The sequence below is a fragment of the Melanerpes formicivorus genome, unplaced genomic scaffold (assembly GCF_026170545.1).
Source record: "Melanerpes formicivorus ecotype bairdi unplaced genomic scaffold, bMelFor1.0.p_v2 SCAF_212, whole genome shotgun sequence".
Classification (NCBI taxonomy): Eukaryota; Metazoa; Chordata; class Aves; order Piciformes; family Picidae; genus Melanerpes; species Melanerpes formicivorus.
This window is the reverse complement of record NW_027142564.1, coordinates 382,016-401,510: the sequence shown is the minus strand read 5'-3', so window position 1 is coordinate 401,510 and position 19,495 is coordinate 382,016. Positions and strand designations below refer to the sequence as shown.

At 49.1% G+C, this 19,495-nt stretch overlaps 1 protein-coding gene and 1 pseudogene across 1 annotated transcript; one reads left to right on the top strand and one right to left on the bottom strand.

The window, feature by feature from the left end:
- Positions 1-19,495, top strand: part of LOC137457939 (zinc finger protein 585A-like) — a 132,997-nt pseudogene that overhangs the window by 41,256 nt on the left and 72,246 nt on the right.
- On the bottom strand, positions 12,372-13,364 carry LOC137457947 (olfactory receptor 14A16-like). Its single transcript, XM_068169696.1, has one exon. The coding sequence runs from the start codon at positions 13,296-13,298 to the stop codon at positions 12,372-12,374; it is 927 nt and encodes a 308-aa protein (XP_068025797.1). The 5' UTR covers positions 13,299-13,364.

The window sequence follows — 19,495 nt, the reverse complement described above, 5'->3', positions numbered from 1 at the left end:
ACGTGCAGCAGATAATTAGTTCAATTTATTATTTGATTGATTTAGTGTTTTCCAGCTGAATTAGCAAACATGAAGGTATTGTGGTTTGTGGAGCGATTGTTCTTTTCAATTTTTGGGGCTCTGGTTTACAGATATTGTTTGGGTTTGATTTTGGATTACCTGGGTAAATATTTGGTGCGGACAATTTATATGTGGGTTATGTATAGAGTTAAATTATGGTATGGAAAATGTATTAATTTCCTATGGCCAGTGAGATACAGGAATGTTACCTCCACCACTCTCCCAATTGAGATAAAGGGTTTTAAGATTCCGCCTGAGGAGAGAGTAACTTTAGGTGATGCCTGGGATCCAAAGGTGATTTATGTGATGTGTATAATTCTGCTGCTGGTGATAACTAATGTGTTTTCTCTGTATTCCTTGTGGCGAGAGAAAAAGGTGTCCAGGGCGTGTTTTGTTATTAAAACTAGATCAAAAAGAAAACGCCGTGGCTCTCGATCAGTCCCAGAGTCATCTAGTGATGAGGACTGTGCAGAACCCATGTCAGTCAAAAAGAAGGCTAAAAAGTTAATTGGTAAAGCAGCTCTAAATGACTTTGCTGATTCTGGCAAGCAGCCAAGGGCATCGGCTGGTATCAACATGGCGCCTACTCCTTCTCCTTCTTCTTCTTCTCCGTCGGCCAGTAATGGAGCAACGTCACTTCCACCCACTCCCTCAGTGGGACCGGAAGTCACTGCCCCAGCAGCTGATTTATCTCAGGACCTGTCAGCTTCCATTAAGGTGGCTGTAAATTCAAACACAGCTCCAGTTAAGGTGGCTCCTTTAAAGACTAGAGCTGGAAAGGGCAAAGATGGAGAAGAAGAGGAGGAGACTGATCCTGGTGAGGGGCCCTCTACTCTAAAAGATCCTGCTCAGGAGGAAGAGAAGGTTTGTTTTAAAGATCTAGCTAACCTAGTGAGATCAAAGCAGGATAGAGATGAAGCTAGGAAAGCAGCTGGCAAAGGTGGTTCTCAGCTTAAAGAGATCCTTAGGAGAATGACAGCAGGATTTTACGGGCAAAGAATTCAGGGAGATGAAGATCAAGATGATATTTCGGACTGTTCTTCTCCAAGGGAGGAATTGCGAAATGTCCGTAAAGATTTCACCAGGGCAGATAAGGAGCCAGTTCTAGCTTGGCTTAGTAGGTGTTATGATACAGGTGCTTCAGCTCTAAATGTTGGAGACAAGTCAGCAGCTCAGTTAGGAACTCTCTCAAGGGACAATGGAATAGATAGACATCTAGGCGAAGCTCTCGGTAAGGTTAATCTGTGGATACGCCTTTTAATAGCGGTTGCCCTGAGATACCCTTCCCGAGATGATCTTCCATGGAATCCTAAACCCTGGACTACCATAGATGAGGGAATTAAGCGCTTGAGAGAATTTGCTGTTAGAGAGCTACTCTATGGTGAACATGAAACTCTGAATCCTGATGACATTCCTGTGGGTATTGGTCTTGCTAAAAAGATCATCAAACTTGCTCCTTCTAATTATGCAAACATTCTGGCAAGCAGAATTGTGTCAAGAAGTTATGGTGGAGCTTCTCCCACGGTTGGCCAATTCAGTGATCAAATGAGACAACTGGAGGATAGCATGACACGTGGTTCTTTGGTTTCGGCCATTAAAACGATGTCTGGTGATATTCAGAATTGCATAAGAGAGTTAAAAGATGAATTTAGAAACTCCATATCCCAATTGGCACAAAGGGATAATTTCAATTCTTCCTCCAGGTGGGTACAAGTCTCATCTGTGAGGAATACACGTCCTCCAAGGAGGTCGTTCCAAAACAGGACATTCCAAAACAGGACATTCCAAAACAGACCACCAAGGCAATCACGTAGAACTATTTGGATAACTCTGCGTGATCAGTTTGGTGAGAACATGAACCGCTGGGATGGCCAACCAACTTCTAATCTTTTCAGGAGACTGAGGGAATTGCAAAGTGGCAGAACCCGAGGTAGCAATACCAGAAGGGTAGCTGTTACTTCCACAGTTCCCCAGAACGACTCTTATGGCTCCAACAGTGGCTCCAGTTATAACATGCAAAGTTATAACCCTGCACAATATGTGCAATGCACATGTGCGCATGTTCCCCATAACTAGGGGTGCCCTGCCTCCCGCCAGGGGGAGGAGAGGGATAACAGAGATAACAGAATCTATTGGGATGTGTACATCCAGTGGCCTGGCACTTCACAATTTCGGAAGTACAGGGCCTTGGTTGACACAGGAGCTCAGTGCACCATAATACCATCAAATTATCAGGGATCGGAGTCTATAACTATTCTGGGAGTCACTGGTGGATCTCAAGAGTTAAGTAAGGTAGAGGTTAATATAAGTTTAACTGGTAAACAATGGAGGAAGCATACAGGTGTGACCGGACCTGACGCACCTTGTATTTTGGGAATTGATTTTCTGAGAGAAGGGCGTTTCAAAGACCCTAGAGGTTACAAATGGGCTTTTGGAGTAGCTTCTATAGAAATTGATGGACAAAAATTGAAGCTATCTGCCAGACCTGAACTTTCTGATGAATCTGCAGTTGTGGGACAACATAAGATACAGGACATTAAATTGCCGGTTGCTTCTCAGACTGTGCATCACAGACAATACAGAACCAACCGTGACTCTTTGTTGCCCATTCAGAATCTGATTCGTCAGTTGGAGAGTCAGAAAGTCGTCAGCAAAACTCATTCACCTTTCAACAGTCCAGTGTGGCCTGTGCGGAAGCAGAATGGAGACTGGCGTCTGACGGTAGACTACCGAGCCCTAAATGAAGTGACACCACCTATGAGTGCAGCAGTGCCAGACATGATGGAGCTACAGTATGAGCTGGAATCCAAGGAGGCCAAATGGTATGCTACCATAGACATTGCTAATGCATTTTTCTCTATTCCCATAGCAGAGGAATGCAGGCCTCAGTTTGCTTTCACCTGGAGAGGAATCCAGTACACTTTCAACAGACTGCCAATGGGCTGGATCCACAGCTCAAGCATCTGTCATGCAGTGATCCACGATGCTCTGGAGAAAGGCGGTGCTCCAGAACACATCCAGTTCATCGATGATATCATCGTCTGGGGTAAAACTGCTGAGGAAGTCTTCGAGAAAGGTAACAAAATCATTGACATTCTTCTGGATGCAGGTTTTGCCATCAAGCGAGACAAGGTGAAAGGACCTACCACAGAGATTCAGTTTCTGGGAGTGCGATGGCAGGATGGACGCCGACACATTCCAGTGGATGTGGTAAATAGAGTCTCTACCATGGCAAGTCCCACAAACAAGCAAGAGACCCTACGTTTCTTGGGGATAGTGGGATTTTGGAGACTGCACATTCCTGGATACAGTCAGATTGTGAAACCTCTGTATGATGTAACTCGAAAGAGAAACCATTTCCACTGGGGACCTGAACAACAAGCAGCCTTTGACCAGATAAAACAAGAGGTGATTCAAGCAATGGGTCTGGGACCTGTCCGAGATGGTCCAGACATTAAGAACATTTTGTACACGGCTGCAAGTGACAATGGTCCAACCTGGTGCTTGTGGCAAAAAGCTCCAGGTGAGACACGTGGACGACCTCTTGGTTTCTGGAGTCGAGGTTACAGAGGTTCAGAGGCTAATTATACTCCAACAGAAAAAGAGATTCTAGCTGCCTATGAAGGAGTGAAAGCATCTTCTGAAGTGATTGGAACTGAATCACAACTTCTTCTAGCTCCCAGATTACCAGTTTTGAATTGGATGTTCAAAGGCAAAGGATCCACACCACATCATGCCACAGACTCAACCTGGTCTAAGTGGATGGCTCTGATAACACAGAGAGCTCGAATGGGAAATCTTGAAAGACCTGGTCTAGTGGAGGTGATCTCAAGTTGGCCTGAAGGTATCAACTGTGCCAAACCTCCAGAGGAGAAAGTGACTCGTGCTGAGGAAGCTCCTCCTTACAATGACCTTTCTGATGATGAAAAGAAATATGCTTTGTTCACAGACGGTTCCTGTCGTCTTGTTGGAAACAAGCGAAGGTGGAAGTCTGCAGTGTGGAGTCCAACACGCCGAGTTGCAGAGGCGAAAGATGGAGAAGGAGAATCCAGTCAGTTCGCAGAGGTAAAAGCTGTCCAGCTAGCTCTCAACGTGGCTGAACGTGAGAGATGGCCAAAGCTTTATCTCTACACCGACTCATGGATGGTAGCCAATGCTCTATGGGGTTGGCTAAAGAACTGGAAGAAGAGTGGTTGGCAGAGGAAAGGAAAACCCATTTGGGCAGCCAACCTATGGCAGGACATTGCTGATCGAATCGAGAGAATTCCAGTGAAAGTGAGACACATCGATGCTCACATTCCTAAGAGCAAAGCTACTGAGGAACAGCAACACAACCATCAGGCAGATCTAGCTGCAAGAGTTTCTCAAGTAGACATGGACTCTAATCTTGATCTCGACTGGAAACACCGAGGTGAGATATTCTTAGCTCGGTGGGCTCATGATTCGTCAGGACATCAAGGCAGAGATGCAACATACCAATGGGCTCGTGACAGATCCATAGACATTTCCATGGATGCTATCACGCAAGTCATCCATGACTGTGACATTTGTGCTGCTATTAAGCAGGCAAAACGACTTAAGCCCTTGTGGTATGGTGACAGATGGTCCAAGTACAAGTATGGTGAAGCTTGGCAGATTGACTACATCACTCTACCGCGTTCTCGTTCTGGTAAGCAATACGTGCTTACTATGGTAGAGGCAAACACTGGATGGTTGGAAACTTATCCAGTTCCACATGCAACTGCACGCAACACCATTCTCGGTCTGGAGAGACAGATCCTGTGGAGACACGGAACTCCAGAGAGGATTGAGTCAGACAACGGAACTCATTTCAAGAACAACCTTGTAAAGAACTGGGCAAAAGAGCACGGTATTGAGTGGATATTCCACATTCCCTACTATGCACCAGCTTCAGGGAAGATTGAACGCTACAACGGTTTGTTGAAGACCACTCTCAAAGCCATGGGAGGTGGATCTTTGAAAAACTGGGAAAAACATTTAGCACAAGCAACCTGGCTGGTAAATAGTAGAGGTTCAGTGAACCGAGCTGGACCTGCACATTCAGATTTGCTGCGGAAAGTAGAAGGTGATAGAGTTCCTGTTGTTAGAGAAAAGAATCTGTTAGGTAAAACTGTTTGGGTATTTTCACCCTCAGGAGAGGCTAAACCTGTCCGAGGGGTGGTTTCAGCTGAAGGTCCGGGTCACACTTATTGGGTAATGCAAGAGAATGGTGAAATTCAGTGTATTCCACAAAGAAATTTAACTTTAGCTGAAAGAGGTTAATTTCGAACTGTTGTACAGCTACATCGCGTCCAAAGGAAGAATCAACGAAGAATCTACGGTGCACGAACCCTGAGATCCCTGAGAGCCCTGAGTCAACTAAGAGACCCTGAGAATCCCTGTTTCCCTTTTCTTCGCTTCGTCGGCGAAGAAATGAACTGTTTTCCATTTTTCTCATTTTCTGATTTTCTTGGACTTTTGAATCATCTACATCTGAGCATAGCTGGAAGGGACTATGAACTTTACTCACGAACTGTAAATATCGTTTTGGATTGGATGGACAGTATGAACAGCCAATGAAATTGTTTAGAAGGGGTGGACTGTCACCGGTTGGGGCTGTCCCCTTAAGGAAGGGAATATGGTGGACGGAAGTTGGTAAATGAAAAGAACGATCTAAACTAATTTCATTGGTAGAGTGGGAGGAAGCACCTTCTGAACTGAGAGTGCAGGAGGGTATCCTGGACACTCCGGCACTTTTATCTTTAGTCTTGCCTCCGCTCCTCCGCCGAGCAGCAGCAGCTCTCTGTGCTGGGCTTTCGGCCAAGGCTTTGGCCTTGAAACTGATAAACCTGCAAAGGCCTGTATTATCTGCTTTCCAATTAACACAACTGCTTCTAACTTTTTTTTCTCTTTCTCTCTCTCTCTAACCCGCTCTGGGGAAAGGGGGAGAGAGGGGAAAGCGGAGGTGGGGAACTCCCTCAGCAGAGGGGGGAACTCTCATTTCTGTGTTACTTTATTGTATATCTTTGTATATATTGTAAATATTGTAAATTTGTATATATTTCCCTGCATATCCTATATTGCTTTGTAAATATACAGCTCCACTGCTTTGCTAATTCAGCTGTGAGTTTTTTTTCCCTTCCCCTTCAATTTTCTTTCCCTTTACTTTACAGGGGGGAGGGAGGAGGCTTCTTGGCCTTACCCTTCCAACCCTCGACACTCATGCATAGCAGCTCTGCTCTTTGAGGGACATTTCTTTGGCCTCATCTCCACTCTGAACCTTCCAAGCTGCTCTGAGTGGAGATTTTAGTCTCTTTCCACTCTCCAGAAGAGCTCCATCCCCTCTGAAACCACCCTTCAGTTATGTGCACACTGTGCTGGCAGTGCACTGAGGCACTGAGCTCCATTCAACAGGCTGAAGCAGCCCAGGTCCCTCAGCCTCTCCACAGAGATGTCAACCCCCATCCTGGCAGATCTCCTCTGCAGTCTCTGCAATTCCTCTCCATTCCTTCAGACTGGACATTCCCAAAGACAGATACCAAACATCCAGATGTGGCCACAGCAGTGCTGAGTCTCGGGGAGGACAACGTCTGTGTCTGTGTGGCCACACTCCTTCCACAGCACAGCCTCAGTTGACCTTCTCCACTGTGGTTGGCCTTTACTCCCTCCCAGGGCATTTGGAATGGTTCCTCTCAAACCCTGTGGTGCCTTTCTGACTGGGTGGTTTGAGTCTTAACTGGTACTTAAGAGCTCAGATGGGGGAAAAGTTGAGAATCCTTCCCCTGCTCCCTGCCTCCTCTTTCCCAATAGACAGGAAAAAGAAAGGGAAGTAGCAAATCCACCAAGAAATAACTTGGAGTTGGCTTGGAAGTAGAGATGTAAAGAATTTTCTTTAAAGAATATATATATATATAACATATAAATATTATATATTATATATATATATATATATATATATATATATATATATATAAAAAATATATGTAACAATAACAGTTAAAGTTTCACAAGGGCAAGGAGCAAGGATGGATGGGAGGGAAAAAAACCCAAGAATACAAAAGCAGTCTCTCTGAAGATGCAGCAGGGAGAAGGATCAGGCCCGATCATGTGGCAGATAAGCAGGGAACCACCAGCAATCATCATCCAAGCAAAGCCAGGGCCCAAAAGCTAATGGCTGCAGTACTGCCCTTCTTATAGCATTGCAGGGCTGGGAGAGGGAGTGGAACAGACTCAGTCAGTTTCCCAGGGGAAGAACACCCTCCATGGAGGGCAAAAGTTCTCACAAGCCCTCCCCCCCTGCTTCCAGGATGGGCATAGCCCAATCCAATCCACCCTCTGTTCCACTTCCACTCTCCTGTCACAGCCCCTTCATCCAATTGTGACATGTGGTATTCGAATCCTTGATGCAAGTCCCCTTTTATCCTGGCTCTCTCTCTGTCAGGGCAGTCTCTACCTCTCTGGTGCTGGACAACATAGGTCATGCTTGATCTGAGCAGGGATTTGGAGAAGAATCAGGAATTTGTCTTTGAAAGGGAAAGAAAACTCAGGAGCAGTCCATTGCTGTAGGGACATCAGGAAAAGTCTTTTGCTGTGGGGCATCAGGAACTGGTGCAGGTGAGATGATGCAGGAGCTCTCTGGATTGGTGTGCAGTATGTTCATGTTGAGTCCTGGATGCTAGGCTGGTATTAAACTAGGAGGGAAAAAAAATTAGAACAACTTATAACTATTCACAGAGTGACTATATTACACTGGTGTGCACTGACCCCTCTGAGTCCATCCCCTCTCAGCCAGAGTCACGTTCTGCTGTGGGTACACTGAATGTCCCCAGTTTCTAACATGACCCAGTAGGTGTGACCAGGCCTCTCAGCAGAGACCACCCCTCAGTTTGGTTTGCCCCCACCAGCAGTAGGGAAAACCCACACTGACTTCCCCAGCAGGTTTTTCTCAGCAATCACAGGAACTCCATCTCCATCCACTGTTTGCAGCAGGTTGGACTGGGAAGGACCAGCTCGGTTCACAGATCCTCTGCTGGTCACTAACCAAGTGACTTGAGCTAGGTGTCTTTCCCAGTTCCTAAAGGTTCCACCTCCCCTGGCTTTTAGGGTGGTCTTTAGCAAGCCATTGTATTGCTTGACCTTCCCTGCAGCTGGTGCATGGTATGGGATGTGGTAAATCCACTCAATCCCATGTTCCTTTGCCCAGTCCCTTATGAGATGGTTCCTGAAGTGGGTTCCATTGTCTGATTCAATCCTCCTGGGGGTGCCGTGTCTCCACAGGATATGTCTCTCTAGGCCCAGGATGGTGTTGCGAGCAGTGGCATGAGGAACTGGATAGGTCTCCAGCCACCCTGTACTTGTCTCCACCATGATCAGTACATACTGGCTTGCTGCTGTGGGACCGAGGAAGGGTGATGTAGCTGATCTGCCAGGCCTCTCCATGCTTCTATGCCGACCATCTTCCCCCATACCACAGAGGCTTCATGCGCTTGGCCTGCTTGATGGCAACACAAATGTCACACTCATGGATGACCTGGGAGATGGCCTCCATAGAGATGCCCACTGATCTGTCCTGAGCCCACCGGTATGTGGCATCTCTCCCTTGGTGGCCCGAAGTGTCATGGGCCCAGCGAGCTAAGAACAGCTCACCCTTGTGCTCCCAGTCCAAGGCTATTTGGGAGATTTTAGTTTCATAGTTTCATAGTTTCATTCAGGGTTGCAAGGGACCACAAGGATCATCTAGTTCCAACCCACCTGCCATGGGCAGGGACACCCCACACTAGATCAGGCTGGACAGAGCCTCATCCAGCCTGCTCTTAAACACCCCCAGGGACGGGGCCTTGACCACCTCCCTGGACAACCCATTCCAGGGTTTCACCACTCTCATGGTGAAGAACCTCCTCCTCACATCTAGCCTGAATCTCCCCACCTCCAGCTTCATTCCATTCCCCCTAGTCCTATCACTACCTGAGATCCTGAGAAGTCCTTCCCCAGCCTTCCTGTAGGCCCCTTTCAGATACTGGAAGGTGACAATTAGGTCACCTCGGAGCCTTCTCTTCTGCAGACTGAACAGCCCCAACTCCTTCAGTCTGTCCTCATAGGAGAGGTGCTCCAGCCCTCTGCTCATCCTCCTGGCCCTGCTCTGGACACGTTCCAGCACCTCCACATCCCTCTTGTAATAGGGGCTCCGGAACTGGACACAGTACTCCAGGTGGGGTCTCACCAGGGCTGAGTAGAGGGGGAGGATCACCTCCCTTGACCTGCTAGCCACACTTCTCCTGATGCAGCCCAGGATCTGATTGGCTTTGCGGGCTGCAAGTGCACACTGAGAGCTCCTGTTGAGCTTTTTGTCCACCAGCACCCCCAAGTCTCTCTCTTCAGGGCTACTTTCCAGCCAGTCGCTGCCCAGCCTGTATTTGTGCCTGGGATTGCCTCGACCCAGATGCAGGACCCTGCACTTGCTCTTATTGAACTTCATGAGGTTGGCCTGTGCCCACCTCTCCAGCCTGTCCAGGTCCCTCTGGATGGCCTCCCTTCCCTCCAGCGTGTCTGCTGCACCACACAGCTTGGTGTCATCAGCAAACTTGCTGAGGGTGCACTCAATGCCACTGTCCATGTCCCCCACAAAGATGTTGAATAAGACAGGTCCCAGGACTGATCCCTGAGGGACTCCGCTTGTCACTGGCCTCCACTGGGACATGGAGCCATTGACAGCCACTCTTTGGGTGCGGCCATCAAGCCAGTTCCTTATCCATCTAGTGGTCCACCCATCAAGCCAGGTCTGCTTGGTGGTTGTGCTTGTGCTCCTCTGTGGCTCTGCTCTTGGGGATGTGTGCATCCATGTGCCATACCTTTATTGGCAGCCTGTTGTGATGAAGAGGTTATTAAATTTATTAATATGAAATATGAATTATGAAAATATTGTTTATATTAATTATTAAATTTGCAATAACTGAAGAATCACCAACTTATATACATGTTCTAGTGCACGTTCATGAAATACATTTCATAAGTGGCTTAGTGTTATGATTAAAACTTAATTGAACTATCTACAGACTATTTCTGTATTGATATAACACAGGGTGCAGTTCCTCTGCTTGGCCACTAGATGGAGACTCAGCGGGACACGGGCAGCTTCTGGCTATTTACAGCAATATTATAATCTTTCTATGTGTCAGCACGTACTCTGCTAGACGTGGACACTTTGAACTGAGTGCTAATGGATGGAAAGCACGTGGAAGATACTCTGTAGCTGTTGTTTGTGGCAAGGTGGAGGTCCGGCAGACTACTGTCGCTGGACTGGTTCCTAGTTGAGTTGAGCAGCGGCGTTGGGTTACTGTGTCCTCTCTCTCTGCAGCAGTGGAGAGGGAATAATGGAACCTGGGCTTAGCATGGAAGCAGGTTCCCTTCAGGACTTGGTCGATTCCCTCCAGACAAGAGGGATCAGTCCTGGTTGGGGTTGGCCCATGGGGTTGGCCCTTGGAGTTGGCAGGGCTGGGCAACAGTTGCCGGTAGGCAGGCTAGGAGGTTTCCAGTTAGACAATAACAGCAGACAAAGGCTATGGAGTTGGCCCAGCTACGGCAAATCTTGGGGCTGATGCAAACAGCCTCGGGGAGAGAATGCGGCTGCGTTAGGCAGTGGATTCTCATTAACTGAGCTTAAAGGAACGGTGGGACTCTCGGAGTGGTCCCAGGTTCGGTGCAGTATAGGCACAAACAATGCCTTAGTCTTCCCTGAGGTTCACAGGGCTCAGAGCGGCACATGGCGGCTCCTCTCCTGCTACAGAGGGGCTAAGCATATGTGGACTCGGTATCGATCAAGTCCTTTCTCCCCGGCTACTGGGCAGATCTTACTCTCGGGGGTTGGTCCAGGCCTCTGGTGGCACACTGGGCTCTCCCAGTCGGTACGACTGGCTGTAGCGATGCTGGGCTTCTCGGGCTCAGCGAAGCTTCTCCCTCTGGAGATGATCCTCACAACTGCTTCTCACAATGCAGAGGCTTTCAGTATGCGTGCATGTATGATAGAAGCTAACAACAATAAGCTCAGTGGCAGAGGCTATGGTTCGAGAGCTGTTCAGAGCATGTACAGAGACAAAGTGAATGAGGGGGCAACTTGTTTACCAACTGGGGTGATACTTATAGATTCCTCGAGGCTAGGTTTGACCAATGGGCATTCTCATAAACAACTGGCTTCAGCCTATAGAAAGCGTGAAGCTAGGGTTATGCCCATACTTGGTATTTGCAAGAGTACTGCATGCACTGAGTGCGTGCTGGCCTGGCTAATGCCTTGGCTTTTGTCTTCCTCCTGAAGGAGGGGGAACTTGTCCACATGCTGGGACAAGTCAGTATCTGGGCGTAATGTGCCTTCACCACAGACACAAGGCTCAGACTGTACTGTGGGAGGAAGAAGGTGTCCAGTTTGTACTGGAATGGATGCAGTCAGTCCTAGCAGGAGGCCTGGAGATGCATTTTGCACTGGGATGGGACGGAGACAGTAGTGGGAGAGGGCAAGGTGATCCAGTTTGTTCTGGGAGGAGGCCACAGCTATACTGGGAGCAGTTCAAATTATGTAGTTTTTATTGGGAAGGGACACAGCCTGTACTGGGTGTGGGTTAAAAATATTCTCTTGGCACAGGATGGGATTCAGTTGATAGAGGGACAGAAAGAGGGTTACTGTCTGGGCTGTCTCTCAAACTGTGCTGGGATGACATCAGGAGGATCAGTTAATTTTGGGACAAGGCCAGGTATGTATGTGGAGGGTTAGAGACCATGCCTGGACTGAGATGAGGCCCAGTGTCTAGTGGGATGGGAACAGGGTCTCCAGTTTGCACTGTAAAGTGGCCACACAGTAGTGGAAGGAGGCAGGGTATGAAAATTGTCCTGTGATGGATGGAGTTGGTACGGGAGAGAGACACAAGATCAGTTTGCAGTGGAATGAGGAGCGGTTTGTACTAGCATCAGGGGTCCAGCAAGTACTGCTGCTCCCTGGCAGTGCTGCTGTGCTGGGACTCATTGCCCCTCCACCTCTGCACAGAGGAGATGTCCCTGAAGCTCCAGAAAATTCCTGGAGGAAGGATCTCAGGAAAAAAAAATGATACTCAAAGGTTCTTTATTTTGTTTAGCCAAACAAGAAACACAGCTCCCCCAACATAAATCCTCAGTCAGAAAAGCAAAGCAGAGAGTGAAATAGAAAGGTGATGACAACATTGCCAAAAGTAAAAATCCACCGCAAACAGCAAAACTCCAGCAGCCAGGCTGGGCCTGCACTGAGTGACATCAGAACTGCTCTGCAGGAGAAGGGAAAGAGTTTATTGCTACTGAAAGCATCCAGTGATCAGTTTGCTCAGGGCAGCCTTGAGCTCCTGGTTCCTCAGGCTATAGATGAGAGGGTTCACTGCTGGAGGCACCACTGAGTACAGAACTGATACTAACAGGTTCAGGGATGAGGAGGAGACAGAGGAGGGCTTCAGGTAGGCAAAAAAGCCAGTGCTGACAAACAGGGAGACCACAGCCAGGTGAGGGAGGCAGGTGGCAAAGGCTTTGTAGCGTCCCTGCTGAGAGGGGATCCTCAGCACTGCCCTGAAGATCTGCACATAGGACACCACCATGAACACAAAACAAACAAATGTTAAGGAGACAGCAATGACAGTTACCCAAACCTCCCTGAAGTAGGATGTGGAGCAGGAGAGCTTGAGGATCTGGGGGATTTCACAGAAGAACTGGTGCACAGCATTGCCCTGGCAGAGGGGCAGGGAAAATGTATTGGCTGTGTGCAGCAGAGCATTGAGAACCCCACAGGTCCAGGCAGCTGCAGCCATGTGGACACAAACTCTGCTGCCCAGAAGGGTCTCATAGTGCAGGGGTCTGCAGATGGCAGCATAGCGATCGTAGGACATGATGGTGAGGAGAGAAAACTCTGTTGAAATCAAGAAGAGAAAGAAAAATACTTGTGTAGCACATCCTGAGTAGGAGATGACTCTGGTGTCCCAAAGGGAATTTGCCATAGATTTGGGGACTGTGGTAGAGATGCAGCCCAAGTCGAGAATGGAGAGGTTGAGGAGGAAGAAGTACATGGGGGTGTGGAGGTGGTGGTCCCAGGCTATGGTGATGATGATGAGGCCATTGCCCAGCAGGGCAGCCAGGTAGATGGCCAGGAAGAGGCAGAAGTGCAGGAGCTGCAGCTGCCTTGTGCCTGGGAATGGCAGGAGGAGGAAGTGGGTGATGGAGCTGCTGTTGGCCATCTGCTGCCTCTGGCCATGGAGACCTGTGCAAGGAGGGAAAGGCAGTGACAAGTTAGGGCACACTTCTCTCAGCCTCATTGTAATCCCTGTCCCTGAGCTGCATGAGGAATGGATCAGCTCATTCCCCATCACTACCAATCACTGATGGCTCATCACAGCTTCAAATGCAGCAGAGACCCAGAATTGCCATGAAGATTCCTCTGGAGTCAGAACAGAAAGTGACCAACAGCCCAATCCCAGGGAATGAGAGTCCCATGGAGAGCTGGAGAAACAGGGACCAGCTCTGCAGTGCTGCAGAGACAGCGAAGGGAAGAGAGAAAGGAGAGGGGCTGGGGGTGAAACCTTCTCCTTCCTCCGCTCTGCTCTCTGCAGCTCACAGGATGGAACTGAAGAGCTTTTGTCATCCTTTTAGGTGAACACTTTGGGAGCCTTCAGATCAATGTCTGCTTCCATGTTTGTGACTCCTGACCTAGAGCCCATAGCTTTGGGGACGCTGCCTCTGCTGGGTAGAAGAGGAGAGCCAAAGGGTGCATTGGGAAATGTGTCGGCAGTGCAGAGAATGGCACAGCTGTGCCTGATCCCCCTTGCCAGGGCATCTCTGCCACCAGATCGCTCTTCCCCCACTGCCCTAGTCCCTGCTGCTGGCAGCTGTCCCTGGCAGGAGCTGCTTCTCTGTGTCCAGCTCTCCTCCCTGTCCCTGACACCCATCCCACATTTGTGTGCTGAGCTCTGCCCTGCAGAACCCTCCCAGAAGCAGGACACTGCCCAGGGGAAGCTCTGGGTGTGCAGGGGCTCAGGAGCAGCTCAGAGGCTACAGAGAATCTTCTCCACAGTGGAGAAACAAACTCTAGTTTCACACTACCCACCCAGCACACCACGGTGATCAACATTGAAAGCCAAGAATCTGTTGCCTCTGGCCATGGAGACCTGTCCAAGGAGGGAAAGGCAGTGACAAGTTAGGGCACACTTCTCTCAGCCTCTGAGCTGCATGAGGAATGGATCAGCTCAGTCCCATCACTACCAATCAATAGCAGAGTTCATCATGGGTTTACATGCAGCAGGGATGCAGAATTGCCATCAAGATTCCTCTGGTGTCCAAACAGAAAGTGACCAACAGCCCAAATCCAGAGAACAAGAGTCCCATTGTGGTGGGTTAAAATTTCCCCCCAGCATTATCTTTGCCAGAGCAGCTCAGTTAGAAGCAAATGAAGCTGTATTGACAAGCAAGAGCTACACTCTGCAATGGAATGCAATGAACAGGTACAAAACATACAGGAGTGACAATATTAGACAGGTATTTACAATTAGCAAATGACATGAAACCCCCCTGGTCAGAGACCAGGGAAGCTTTTCCACTGCCCATAATCCCTACCTCCCTGCTCCAAGAGAGAAAGGAGGAGTGGAGAGAGAAAAAAAGCAGTGGTTTAGACTTAGCCAAGGCCAGCCAAAGCAGGTGATCTCTCCAGAGCGAAGCACAACAGCTGAGATCAGAAGAGAAGAGAGAGAATTGTTATGGTACAGCTCCTCTGGTTCCAGATATTTATCCAATCAATTTGTTTAGAATAGTCTTTTCTTTTCCTTTTTACACCCAAGAGTGATCTATTTATTTTGCTTCTACTTTTCTGCTCAAAATCTGTAACTAAATTTTAAAGGCATAGCCTAAAACCACCACACCCATGGAGAGGTGGAGAAACAGGGAGCAGGCCTGCAGTGCTGCAGAGACAGTGAAGGGAAGAGAGAAAGGCAGAGGGTATGGGGGTGAAGCCTTCTCCTTACCCAGCTCTGTTCACTGCTGCTCACATGGTGGAACTCAAGGGCTTTCATTCTCCTTCTGTGTGCACACTCCAGGAGCCTTCAGCTGAGCATCAGCTGCTGAGATGGAGATGCCTCCAGGAGCTACAGCTGCAGTGTCCTGCACCCACAGCCTCACCATGTCAATGACTGCAGTGTCTTCTCCTCCAGTGAGTTCTCAGTCACTCTCCCAGTCCTGGCCACCTTGAAGCTCTCTCTGCCTTCCTCATCTCCCTAAGATCCTCTGGCAGTGTCCTCAGCTCTGCTGTGCTGTGCAGAGGAGCAGCTCCTGGCCTGAGCTGTCTCTCTGCAGTGCTGCCTGCTTGCCAGCAACACCTTCCAGCCCAGGAGCCTGGCCTGGCTCAGCACAAAAGCACCAGCCCAGGTATTTTAAAGGAGCCCTCTGGTGGTTTTGGTGCTGAGCCCATGATCCTCAGAGACTGACAAGCTGATGAAACCTCTCCAGAAGTCAAAGTCAGATTCAAACTCTGAAGTTTCTTCTGCTTTTAATAGGTCCCAGTGAAGCATACTGGGAAAGGGTCTCCAGGGTCTGGTTAGAGCAGGACAGAGTGGATGCAAGAGAAGCATCACTGGAGGCACTGAAGCATCTCCAGGCTGTGGTGAGAACAGAGAACTGAGGCAGTGCTGGCAGGTCGTAACAAGCAGCTAAAGGTGGCTCTGCTGCTGAGGAAACCTGGAGGGGTTTCCTTGATCCAAAGGGCCAAGCCCTGACCCCCAGCCCCTGGCAAGGCAGATCATGTCCCACACCTGTGGCTCTGGGCTCTGCTGGATGCAGTGGGGAGTGAGGGTGAGCAGTGATCAGGGTAGGATCTTGTCAGGTTTTGCAGTGGTTTGCTTGCAAAAAAGACAACTCCTGCTGAAAAGGAATGAAATGTACCTTTAAAAATACTTTTTATCAGATGCTTTGTGCAATAAAAACCTCTCCAATTAGCTGCAGAAACCTTGGCAATAATTAGAGGTTCAGCAGTATTTAATGAGCCCCATGGAGTATTTGCAGCTGATGACATCATCCTTAGGCACTGCCAGGAGACTCTGCCAAGGTACTGCCAAGAAGCCTCTCAAGAAGTCCAAGTCAGAAGCAAACTCCAAAGTACCTTGAAGCACTGATTGGCCTCACTGAGGCTTGTTACTGACAAAGGCTCCCCAGGGACTCATTAGAGCAGCTTGTTAGAGGCCAGGATTGCAGGGAGACAAAGGCAAAGTACAGGGCAGAAAAGTATGCCTTTGTTCTATGAAGCATAAAGCCAAACCCTGACCACTGCCCTTGGACTAGAAGAACCTCAAAGCCTCAAAGCCAAGTTTCTCCTCACAGGCCTTGGTGGCAGAGACAACTGCTCGAGCCAAGGGTAAAAATACCTTGGTCCCGTTGGGCCTCTCAGCCTTGCCAGAGCCCTTGGCCATCCCCACTGCAGCCTCTCCTACACTGTCCCATGCCTTTAGGTCTTTCCCTTCAGGCTGCTGACACCAATCTTGCTTCCCCAGCCAGCTCTCCCCCTGCCATTTCCATCCCTTCCCTGAGCTGTCTCAGCTCTCCCTGCTATTTCCCAACACCTCTGGATGGCCTCATGCATAGCAGCTCTGCCCTTTCAGGGACATTGCTTTGGCCTCATCTCCACTCTGAACCTTTCAAGCTGCACTTTGTGGAGGTTTTGGTCTCGTAACACACCCAAGGAGAGCTCCATCCTCTCTGAAACCACCCTTCAGCCATGTGCACACTGCTATGGCAGTGCTCTGAACCCCATTCACCAGTCTGAAGCAGCCCAGGTCCCTCAGCCTCTCTGTCTGAAAGCCTGCACAGACTCCTTGTTGGTGGAGCAGGAATTGTTTATTGGCACAGATCAAGCAGTTTATACAGGAAAAATCCAGCAGGCTAAGCAATTCCCTGACATTCCTACACCACTGCTGCTCACTGAATTTTCTCCTTCGATATGCAGCTGGCCATTGTTATCTTCATCCCATATCAGGTTGAGTTTCTCCAGCATGGAGGCAAGTGTCCTCCTGTCTCGCACTCCAGATTGTTTACCACAGTCAGCTCTTCTTTATCACCAGGCCATCCTTCCAGTATCAGCAGCCTGTTCTTTCTTGTCCTGAAACCTTCCATAGATACTTTCTGCTTTCCTACAACTACCCATTGTTATATGGTTTAAACCAGCAGCCATCACTTGTGTCCTGACCATCCTCCTGTTCCTGGAGGTTATGATTACAAACACCATTAACACTATAATTACAATGCCAATCACCACAAGGATTCCATCTCTAACCCACACTCATAGATTCAGACCTGAGAACCAATTGTTTGGATTCAGCCAGCTCAGATCTTTGTTCAAAGAGCAGCTCTTTCAAGGAGCTATGAAAGGCCCCTTGTAAATGTGACCTGAGTGAGTTCCAATCATGCTGAGAGTCACTCCAAGACAAGGATGTTACACACATGTCCCTCTTATGGTTACACTCCCAAGTGCCAGGTTCTGCACATTGGCCACAGCAACCCCATGCAGTGCTACAGGCTGGGGTCAGAGTGGCTGAGAGCAGCCAGGCAGAGAGGGACCTGGGGGTACTGGTTGATGGTAGGATGAACATGAGCCTGCAGTGTGCTCAGGTAGCCAAGAGAGCAAATGGCATCCTGGCCTGCATCAGGAACAGTGTGGCCAGCAGGAGCAGGGAGGTCATTCTGCCCCTGTACACTGCACTGGTTAGGCCACACCTTGAGTCCTGTGTCCAGTTCTGGGCCCCTCAGTTTAGGAAGGATGTTGACTTGCTGGAGTGTGTCCAGAGAAGGGCAACAAAGCTGGGGAGGGGTTTGGAGCACAGCCCTGTGAGGAGAGGCTGAGGGAGCTGGGGTTGCTTAGCCTGGAGAAGAGGAGGCTCAGGGGAGACCTCATTGCTGTCTACAACTACCTGAAGGGAGGTTGTAGACAGGTGGGGGTTGGTCTCTTCTCCCAGGCAACCAGCACCACAACAAGAGGACACAGTCTCAAGCTGTGCCAGGGGAGGTTTAGACTAGATGTTAGGAAGAAGTTCTTCATAGAGCAACTGCCCATTGGAATGTGCTGCCCAGGGAGGTGGTGGAGTCACCATCATTGCAGCTCTTTAGGAGGAGACTTGATGGGGTGCTTGGTGCCATGGTTTAATTGATTAGATGGTGTTGGATGATAGGTTGGATGCAATGATCTTGAAGGTCTCTTCCAACCTGGTATCTCCTCCCCTCTCCTCCCCTCCCCTCCCCTTCCCTCCCCTCCCCTCCCCTTCCCTCCCCTCCCCTCCCCTTCCCTTCCCCAATTACACTGCAGCATCATATGGGTCTGCAATCCATTTTCACTCTCCCATCCTCTTGTCATATTCACTGGGATCCATGCCTCTGCCCTTCTTCAGAAGGGAATGATCATGCTCCACTGATCAATGTCTTTATCAATAATACAAGTCTTAAAAGTAATATTGCTACAACTAAGATAATAAATGCTTGATTTGTTATAGATTATACAATCAACAGCTATTCCTAACACCTATGGGTGTGTAGTACACACAGTAGCAAAGGAACTACGTAGTAGAGGTTCTACTAAGATGCCTTTACAAGAGAGGTCTTTTATATTGTAACAAGAGAAGTCCCTCTGACAATGCATCAAGGAATCTTCAGCATTAGAGTTTAAATGAGCAACACAACCTCAAAACATACAAAACTGGTACTGCCAGGTCAATGGGCACCTGCAGCCCAGAAAGCCAATCAGATCCTGGGCTGCATCAGGAGAAGTGTGGCCAGCAGGTCAAGGGAGGTGATTCTCCCCCTCTACTCAGCTCTGGTGAGACCCCACCTGGAGTACTGCCTCCAGTTCTGGAGCCCCTATGACAAGGGGATCTGGAGGGGCTGGAAGGTGTCCAGAGCAGGGCCAGGAGGATGAGCAGAGGGCTGGAGCACCTCTCCTGTGAGGACAGACTGAAGGAGTTGGGGCTGTTCAGTCTGGAGAAGAGAAGGCTCCCAGGTGACCTCATTGTGGCCTTCCAGTATCTGAAGGGGGCTACAAGAAGGCTGGGGAGGGACTGCTCAGGATCTTAGGCAGTGATAGGAGTAGGGGGAATGGAATGAAGCTGGAGGTGGGGAGATTCAGGCTGGAGGTGAGGAGGAAGCTCTTCCCCATGAGAGTGGTGAAGCCCTGGAATGGGTTGTCCAGGGAGGTGGTTGGGGCCCTGTCCCTGGAGGTGTTTAAGCCCAGGCTGGACGAGGCTCTGGCCAGCCTGATCTGGTGTGGGGTGTCCATTCCATTCCATTCTATCACTTCCTTTGGAATATCTATCTTCTGACCCACCAGGAGACAAAGGAGGGGATCCAAAATGATGTTTTAGTTCTCTTAAGCTATCATAGAACAGAGACTGATATACAGGAGCAGTCCCAC